The 10,246-nt window shown below is 41.8% G+C and overlaps 1 protein-coding gene across 1 annotated transcript; it reads right to left on the bottom strand.

Annotated features, from left to right (window-relative positions):
• Window positions 1-8,650: 8,650 nt before the first annotated feature.
• RNASE6 (ribonuclease A family member k6) lies at window positions 8,651-9,936 on the bottom strand. The gene is made up of 2 exons (XM_061182330.1): window positions 9,754-9,936; window positions 8,651-9,368 (listed from the first exon to the last, which is right to left on the bottom strand). The coding sequence occupies exon 2, from the start codon at window positions 9,361-9,363 to the stop codon at window positions 8,899-8,901; it is 465 nt and encodes a 154-aa protein (XP_061038313.1). The 5' UTR covers window positions 9,364-9,368; window positions 9,754-9,936; the 3' UTR covers window positions 8,651-8,898.
• Window positions 9,937-10,246: the final 310 nt, after the last annotated feature.

Raw genomic sequence — 10,246 nt, 5'->3', positions numbered from 1 at the left:
CTGAGAGCTGGCCCTGCTTCAGGCCAACATATTTGTCAGCTTCTCTTCGCCACCTCCCTCAAGCTCCCCCTTCCTCTCCCATAAATACTGCCAGACAATTATTTAAGGGAAGGGCTCTGGGATAAGGAGAGCTTGGGCTGTTGTAACATACAGACAAAGTCTGTTTGCATGGGACCATGAGTGTGTGTGCACATGCCTAATACGAATGTGATCATGTTTGTAGATCTGTGGAATTAAGGAACATCAGGGCAGGGAAGGTCTTTTGTAATCTGGCTCTAAAACTTTCACCTTAAAAACAAAGAGGGACTTCCCTGGTGGTCCAGTGGGTAAGACTCTATGCTTCCAATGCAGGGGGCCGGGATTTGATCCCTGGTCAGGGAACTAGATCCCACATGCCACAACTAAAAGCCTGCATGCTGCAACTAAGACCCAGTGGAGCCAAAATAAATAATAAAATAAATAAATAAATATTTTTTAAAAAAAGGGAGGGCTTCCCTGATGGCGCAGTGGTTGAGAATCTGCCTGCCAATGCAGGGGACACGGGTTCGAGCCCTGGTCTGGGAAGATCCCACATGCCGTGGAGCGACTAGGCCCGTGAGCCACAACTACTGAGCCTGCGCGTCTGGAGCCTGTGCTCCGCAACAAGAGAGGCCGCGATAGTGAGAGGCCCGCGCACCGCGATGAAGAGAGGCCCCCACTTGCTGCAACTAGAGAAAGCCCTCGCACAGAAATGAAGACCCAACACAGCCATAAATAAATAAATAAATAAATAAATAAATAAATGAATGAATGAATGAATGAATGAATAAATAAATAAATAAATAAATAAAATTTAAAAAAAAAAAAAAGAGAAACTGAGGCATGAAGCCAAGTATGGAATGATGAAAGCCAGGTCTGCTGACTCCCAGAGTGTGTGCTTTTATGCCTTGCTTCCACATTTTCTTTCTTTTTCTGTTTTTATTTTTTAAAAAATGATCATATGGGAAAATTGATCTTTTTGGTATACAATTCTATGAATTTTTAACTTGTATAAATGAATTGCACACTATGAGGACACAGAACAGTTCCACCCCCCAAATACCCTTGTGCTATCTCTTTATAGTCATACACTCCCCTCACCCCAACACCTGCCAACCACTGATCTATTCTCTGTCACTATAGTTTTGTTTTTTCAAAATATCATACAGGGTTTCCCTGGTGGCGCAGTGGTTAAGAATCCGCCTGCCAATGCAGGAGACATGGGTTCGAGCCCTGGCCTGGGAAGATCCCACTTGCTGTGGAACAACTAAGCCTGTGTGCCACAACTACTGAGCCTGCGCTCTAGAGCCCATGAGCCACAACTGAGCCCTCATGCCACAACTACTGAAGCCTCTGCGCCTAGAGCCCGTGCTTTGCAACAAGAGAAGCCACAGCGATAAGCCCACGCACCACAACGAAGAGTAGCCCCCACTCGCCGCAACTAGAGAAAAGCCCGTGTGCAGCAACGAAGACGCAGTGCAGCCAAAAATAAATAAATTTATTTAAAAAAAAAAACATACAAATAGGATTGCACAGTATGTAACCTTCCAAGACTGGCTTCTTTTACTCACTATAATGCCTATGAAATTTATCCAAGTTGTATGGATCAGTGGTTCGTTCCTTTTTATCGTTGAGTAGCATTTTATTGCGTGGATGTTCCATGGCTTATTTATCCATTCACCTGTTGAAGGAGGTTTGCATTGTTTCTATTCTGGGTGATTATGAAGATAGCCACTTTAAACATCTGTGTACATATTTTTGTGTGAATTGGTGGAAGAATAGACACATAGATCAACGGAGCTGCATAGAGAGCCCAGAGCATACCCACACAAATACCGTCAAATGATTTTTGACAAAAGTGCAAAGCAATTCTAGGAAGAAAGAATAATCTTTTCAACAAATTGTGATTGAACATCCACATGCAAAAACAAACAAACAAAAGCCCCCTAACTTCAAAACCCTAAACCTTCTTCCCTCTGCCCTCTCTTTTCCACAGAGGCAGCTCTGTATTGGTGGAGAGACCTATGATATGCTTCTAAGTCCTGGAACCACCAGCAGGATCTGTTCTCAGTCAGACCCTGGGTAGGTGGGAGCCTTGAGGTTGGGACAGAACAGGCAATGAAGAAGGCACAGGAGATTAGAAGAAGTAGGACAGAGGGATTATAAATACGGTGTCAGGAAGTAAGTATGAATGAGACTTAGAGGTAAAAAAGGATGAGAAAACAAGATCAGAAGGGATGGCATAGTTGCTTCTGTTGACTACCTGGAAGGTTATAACTCATCAGGTCACTCAGGAGTAGGAGGAAAATCTGTTTTTCTTTTTGTTTTTTTTCTCACAGGAAATGTAGCTCTGCATTTCCAGCATTCCACCTTCTTTTCTTGGGCTTTTGGGAATGGTATGGGCCCCCTCTATGGCAAGTCTTGCTATTTTACTTAAGCTCAGTAGTGTGGCGCCCAGTACTTACTGCTTTTACAGCCTCCATGTATTCTTGCAATTCCTTCAGTCAACCAAGACAACGGGAGATATAAAAAAACATCAGTTCTTTCCTCAGTACCTTTCTTTACAAGCTGCTGTCTGTGAAATCCCCACAACCACTGGTAGGCACCAAATAACAGTTGTCATAAGAGCAGGGAACAGCTCTTATCCTTATTGTATCCTCTCCTCGGAAAAGTTGCCAAACTACAATTAAAGACCTAAATGTAGGGATGCCTCACACCATCGCTTAGGTCCTTGGGGCTCTTATGAAACTTCTCTTTATAGTCACTGTTATAAGCTGAATTGTGTTCTCCCAAAATTTATATGTTCAAACTTTAACTTCTCAGAAATGTAAGATGTAAATCAGAATGTATTTGAAGCTAAGGCCTTTAAAGAAGCGATTAAGTTAAAATGAGGCCTTAGGTGGGCCCTAATCCAGTCTGACTGGTGTCCTTATAAGAAGAGGAAATTTGAACACAGAGAGACACCAGGGGTGCCATCACTGTCCCAGGGGGAAAGACAGGAAGTTGGGAGCTGGCTAGAAAGGGGGCTATTTGAGGATGTCTTTTTTAGAGAGCTAAAAATACTTTCCTTGAGAGTAATCATCCAAAGGGGAGATGGAACTACTTGTATGAGGTACCAGGAATTTCATTAAGCCCCTTTTACATGTATGTTTAAATCTATATTAGGTCATTCAGGTCTTGAAGCCACCCTGAGAACTAACACTAATCACTCTTCATTAAACATTCCAGTTTTCTTGGTTGTTTTTCCCACTCAGCTGAAAGCTACTAGTGACCCGGTCTTTTTCATTTTTCTGTGGCTGGTGATTTGCAGGGTGCCAGACAAAGTAGAGTTTGGTAGATTCTATAAATGAAAGTGAGTAGGTAAAATATCTTATCTTAGTAAATGAGGCAACTGATTATCTGCAAAGATAGGTAATTTGCACAAGCAGTAAATGACCATGCTGAAATTTTTAAAAAACTTTTTATTTTGAAATAATTTCAGCTACACAGAACAGTTGCAAAAATGATACAAAGAATTCCTGTATATCATTTGTCTATATTCTCTAAACATTAACATTTTTCCTATTTGCTTTATTAGTCACATATTTATGTACAGATACATAAATTTTTTTCTGAATGTGTGAGAGTAAGTTATGGACATGTTGCCCCTTTTCCAAAATTCTTCACTATGCATTTCCTAAAAACAAGAACATTCTTTTTATAAGGGTTTAAAATAAGTATACTTATCAAAATCAGGAAATTTGCATTGAAACTATACAGTTATCTAATCCACAGACTGTATTCAACTTTCATCAACTGCCTCATTCTAGAGCCCGCGACCCACAACTACTGAGCCCTTGTGCCACAACTACTGAAGCCCATGCACCCTAGAGCCCATGCTTTGCAACAAGAGAAGCCACTGCAATGAGAAGCCCACGCACTGCAACGAAGAGCAGTAGGGGCTCGCCGCAAATAGAGAAAGCTCACACGCAGCAACAAAGACCCAACGCAGCCAAAAATAAATAAATAAATAAATAAATACATAAATAAATAATAAATAAAACATTAAAAAAAAGAAAAAGAAACCCACTAGTGTCTGGGACTTCCCTGGTGACGCGGTGGTTAAGAATCTGCCTGCCAGTGCAGGGGAACCGTGTTCAAGCCCTGGTCTGGTAAGATCCCACATGCTGCAGAGTAACTAAGCCCACAGGCCACAAGTACTGAGCCCACGTGCCACAACTACTGAAGCCCGCACGCCTAGAAGCCGTGCTCTGCAACAAAAGAAGCCACCACAATGAGAAACCCGCCCACTGCAACGAAGAGTAGCCCCCGCTCGCCACAAGAGAAAACCTGCGCGCAGGAACGAAGACCCAACGCAGCCATAAATAAATAAATAAAATAAAATAAAAAGAAACCCACTAGTGTCAGGCATTGTACTAGGAACCAAGGATCTAAAGATGCAAATAACATCTTTTTTTTTGCCTACATGACAATGTTGTGCTACTTCATACTCATCAGGTTGCCAAAAATGCAGGAGCATGATACTCTCATGTTTTGCCAGAGACAGGACATTGAGATGCAAAAACTCACATACCATAGTTTCTGGTGAAATTATACAATCAATGCTTCAGTTAGTCTATCTGTGTAACAAATTACCCCCAAACTTGGTGGCACAAAACAATAATTTATTATGCTCCCAGTGGGTCAGGAGTTCAGATAGGACACAGTGGGGGCAGCTTGTCTCTGTTCCAATGTCTGAGGCGGCAGCTGGAAGACTCATAGGTTGGGAGCTGGTATCATCTGAAGGCTCATTCACCCACATGTTGAATGGTTGATGTTGGCTGATACCTTAGCTGGGCCTGTTGGCTGGAATATCTATACAAGGCCTCTCCACGTGGCACCATCTTCCTCACAGCATGATGATTGGGTCCAAGTGTGGGTGTCCTACAACAGAGAGGGAAAGCCAGGCAGAAGCTGCATCACCTTTTATGACTTGGCTTTGGAAGTCATACAGTGTGACTTTCACCCCATTCTATTCATTAGAAGGGAGTTTCTAAGACTAACCCATACTCAAGGAACGGGAACATAGACCCTTCTGATAGAGAAGAGTCAATATCACACTATAAGAAGAGCATGTAGAATGGGATATGTTGATATGGACATCTCTGAAAAATACAATCTGCTACAATCAGTTTGTGAACAAAGAAGAACAAAGAACATCACTCATTACCCAGTTATACAAGGGTTAAGTCGCAACCCACTGCAGTCGACCACTGACAGGGCACCCTGCAGGAAACTGAGGATGAAACACAGGATGAGGTACTCTGTGCTTTGGAAAAACAGGTTCCTAGATAGTTAGATGTGTATCTCAGGAATAATTTCAAAGACCCCTGATTCTTGCACCTTCCCAAACATAAGCTCTAGTCCTCAGTAAGACCATGAATACAACTTAAACTCGCAATTCTTATGCTGTGTGTCTTCTTTAAGTTGACAAGTTTCTTTGTACAGAGAAATGTACAAAGATATCATTGCAATGCTGCTTGTGAGGGTGGAAATTTGGGAACATCCCGAATATTCAACAATAGACGACTGGTAAATAAATGACGGTTTATTAATACAAAGGAACAAACAATATACCAGTAAAAATAAAAGAACAACAAAGATACATTTTAATATTGATGAGTCTTAAAAACATTGTTGAGTGAACAAAAAAAGCAAGTTGCAGAATGATTTGTACTATATGATACTATTTATATAAATTTCTTTTTAAATTGCACATGGAAACCCTATGTTTTGTTTATGAAGATGTTATACATGAAGTATAAGTATAAAAATAAGAGTGGTAACACTTTAAATGTATAATTTCATTTGAGAAAAGTTAAGAGGAATGGGAATGGAGAGAGGAATAAAATGGACACCAATGTTTTTATGTCTATATATATATTTTAGATAGTAAGTAAATGAAAAATTATTTATTTATTTTGAGTGCTATATATTGGTTTGTATTTATCTACATTGTTTAATTTTTTTTTAATATTTATTTATTTATTTATTTATTTATTTGGTTGCACCAGGTCTTAGTTGTAGTAGGTAGACTCCTTAGTTGTGGTTCCAAGGCTCCTTAGTTGCAGCTCACCAGCGCCTTAGTTGCAGCACGTGGGCTCCTTAGTTGCAGCAAGCTGGCTCCTTAGTTGTGGCATGCAAACTCTTAGTTGAGGCAGGCACATGGGGTCTAGTTCCCTGACCAGGGATCGAACCCGGGCCGCCTGCATTGGGAGAGCAGAGTCCTAGACACTGCGCCACCAGGGAAGTCCCTACATTGTTTAATTTTTGAAAAATAATTCATCACATTAAAAATGAAATTAGCGCATGAGAGAGGGCAAGGGAAGGACTTTATAAAATCCATCAAGGGACTTCCCTGGCAGTCCAGTGGTTAAGACTCTATGTTTCCAAGGCAGGGGGTAAGTGTTTGATCCCTGGTCAGGGAACTAAGATCCCACATGCTGTGTGGTGCGGCCAAAATAAGTAAATAAATAAAATAAAATCCATCAAGAAGTGTGAAGAGGGACTTTCCTTGTGGTGCAGTGGTTAAGAATCCGGCTGCCAACGCAGGGACATGGGTTCGAGCCCTGGTCCGGGAAGATCCCACATACTGCAGAGCAACTAAGCCAGTGTGCCACAACTACTGAGCCTGGGCTCTATAGCCTGTGAGCCACAACTACTGAAGCCCACTCGCCTAGAGCCCGTGCTCCGCAACAAGAGAAGCCACTGAAATGAGAAGCCAGTGCACTGCAACGAAGAGTAGCCCCCGATCACTGCAACTAAAAAAAAAAAAAAAAAAAAAAAAAAAAGTGTGAAGAGCTCCAGAAGAGTTCCCCTCCTCAAGAGCATATGCTTCCCCCTTCCTGTGAGGCTGTTTGGCCTTGCTTTTGCCACCCCATATGTGGGCTTTCCTCTGTAGGCTTGCCTCATATGTGGACATCACATTTTCTGTTTCTATTAGCCCTGTCTAGATAGTATGGCATTTTCAAACAAAAAAGCCAAACAGAAAAACACAAACGGAAAAGAAAGATAAGAATAATAAAAGAGAGAAAAAAGAAAAAAAAAAAAGAAAAACACAAACTGTTATAAATTAAAAAGGTGACTTAAAGAATATTCACAGTATTGAATTTATCAATGAAACAGTTTTCGATTGTATACTATTTTACCCCAATGGAACTAGTTAAAGTATCCATCTAAGGCAGTAAGAGGGGCATAATATTTTACTGGCTCCACATCCTCTAGTCAATATAAATTGTTGTTGGTTTTTTTTTTTTTTTAAATAAATTTATATATTTATTTATTTATTTTTGGCTGTGTTGGGTCTTCGTTTCTGTGCAAGGGCTTTCTCTAGTTGCGTCGAGCAGGGGCCACTCTTCATCGCGGTGCGCGGGCCTCTCACTATCGCGGCCTCTCTTGTTGCGGAGCACAGGCTCCAGACGCGCAGGCTCAGTAGTTGTGGCTCACGGGCCCAGTTGCTCCACGGCATGTGGGATCTTCCCAGACCAGGGCTCGAACCCGTGTCCCCTGCATTGGCAGGCGGATTCTCAACCACTGCACCACCAGGGAAGCCCTATAAATTGTTTTAAAAGTACAGTGTCCTCTGACCTGATACTCAAATTCTATTTCCACACCCTGTGAGTAAGAGATATGTATTGAATTGTCTACTTAGCTCATTTTCCCTGGGAACTTTGGCGTCTCTAAGCCAGGGCTAATCCTCCTGGCACCAGGCTTGACCCCAGGATGCCATTATAAACATGGACCCTGAAGCTCCTCAGGGCTTCCTGTGTCTTTTGAGTCTCATATCTTTGTAGGGCTCCCATATGTACATATGTAACTAAAATTGTTTTTTTCCTGTTGATCTATCTTTTTATTACAGGGGGTGTCTCAGCCAAAAACCTAGAAGGGTTTATGAAAAATTATTTTTCCTCCCCTACACATAGGACCTAAATTCTTAATCCCAGTCCTTCGATCTCTGAATCAAATACCTGTTCCAAAGCCCCAATGTTTCTGTGATATTTCACTATTTGAGTAGGGCAAGAATGTTTTTAGTTTCCCAGTGCTTTTTATTTTAACCCCCTTGATCTATGCTTTCTCTTTGTCCATTCCAATAGATAATGGGAGAATTGACTCTAAGGCTACAGTGGATTATTGTCCCTACTACTATGTATATTTAAAACATTATCTGATTAAATATAGAGGCAAATAGTTAAGATCTAGGATGCCTCAGTTACCAGCGTTAGAATCTGTGACAATACCATCAACATTGAGTATCAGTGCCACCTCCAAACAACCATAGACAATGGTTTCAAGGGAAATATGTAAAGCCATGAGCAGAGTTTGAAGGGATGGAGAACTTTCTTGCTCCAAAGTCCCAGAGACACAGGGGTGAGGGAAGTGGCAGAGGTCCCAGGTTGCCAAATAACCTCAAAGGTTGCCTAGGGCCAAAATCGTTCTCCTTGGAATGCTGGCAAATGCAGGCCTAGATAGCTCCAGGCTGGCAATGATGTGAAAGGGATCACACTTCCAAACACACTTCTCATTAGAATGCAGCAGAAAATGGTTTTATTTCTGTGAACACAATACAACAAAAGTTGGCCGAAGTTCTAAGGCTGAAAATATGGAGGCCTGGACCCTTCTTTGCCCTCTTCCCTACTATCTTCCTTCAAAACCTAGAGCTCCAAAGCAGAAAAGAATCCTACATATTTTTTGTCCCAACTCTTGTCTATCCTCATCACTCTAATTTTTCCAATACCCTCCTTTTTCCTTCTATGGGAACCAGGAAAATCAACAAAAGGAAAGAAAAATCAGAAGAGATCGTAAGAGAATTCGTGCCAAGTGGGAGGGAAAATGATGGAAACTTTAAACAATCTTGTCTAAGTGTACAGGAACCAAATGATAGGGAGGGTCGCTCTTCTGAGGGGGGTCGCAGGCAACAATGAAGAGCTTGTATTGGGTGTCATCTCGGTAGCGGCAGTCAGGATACTTCCCCGCAGTGAAACTGCACTGAGTCAGGTTAACAGGCTTTGGACTCTGGTGGCAGTTGTGCTGCCCATTCTTACAGACGATGTGGGGCAAATCACAGACAGCAGCCACGTCCTGGAAGGAGTTGTGCAGAAAGGTGTTTTGAGGCTTACAGTGTTGAGTATAATTATTGACGCCGCTCATTGCCTTGTTGCACTGGAGAAGCCTTGGCTGTATATGCTGAATTTCAAACCAGTGAGCCTTGGTGAGATGCTTAGGCAAAGCACAAAGTGGACACACTGACCACCATAGTCCCAGCAGCAATAGGAGGAGAGGAAAGCATCCCAGAAGACCTGGCCCCATATTTTCTGTGTAAGGAGAGAGAAAATAATGGTAGTAGTAAAAACAATAAGAGCAAAATTATCACTCATAACCATTTAGATTTTTATTCTGCCTTTTAAGATTTCATAGCTCTTTTTTGTTTGTTTGTTTTTAACCATCTTCTTTCTCACTTGAGTCTCACAATTCTAAAGAAACTAAAGCTCAGTGAAGAGGAATTTGAGGTAAGACGATCTTTTCTCTGACTGGTAGATCTCGTTCTTCTCTTTGTCCTGCACTCATGCGTTTGATGGTCCCCATGTCAGAAACCTTGTCTCTTCCCTCCTGAAATATTTACCCTCCATCTATTTGACCTGGATCTCCCAGCCATCTTCACTGGCCACTCTCCTCAGCCCTGGGGGCTTCTGCTCTTACCAGGTCTCCACGCTGGGGCTCCCGCTGAGAACAGCAGCAGTAGTTAGTCCCAGGCTCAGAGGCTTTTGTCTGTTGTTCTTCTCCCAGATGTGCGAGGCTGCCTGCCTGTGGCAGGGGAAGGGTACTGAACCCTAAGAAAGAGAAAACTAGGGCTTGGAAGATGAACTTCTTGTTGACAGTGTGGATGAGACTCTTAGACTTTCAAACTTGCTGTTTAATTAGTATCAATAACACTGTAAATGCAGGGAGAGTAAGCTTACTTAAAGAAACAATGAGACTCAAAACACAGTTTTGAGGAACTGATCACTTCCTGATATGAGTTGGTGCTTCCTTCCTGACTTGAAGCTTCAGTTTTTTGAAATTTTATGGTTTCATTTCCTTAGGAGAAAATATACATGAAAATCTGATATAATAACTGCCATGTACTTGGTATGTGAGCTTCAACCATAGACTTGAATGAATTATTCCTTTATGTGTATGTTTATTGGGCCAG

Source organism: Eubalaena glacialis, chromosome 2 (assembly GCF_028564815.1).
Source record: "Eubalaena glacialis isolate mEubGla1 chromosome 2, mEubGla1.1.hap2.+ XY, whole genome shotgun sequence".
Classification (NCBI taxonomy): Eukaryota; Metazoa; Chordata; class Mammalia; order Artiodactyla; family Balaenidae; genus Eubalaena; species Eubalaena glacialis.
Note: the sequence above shows the minus strand (reverse complement) of the source record. Positions and strands in the feature narration are given on the sequence as shown.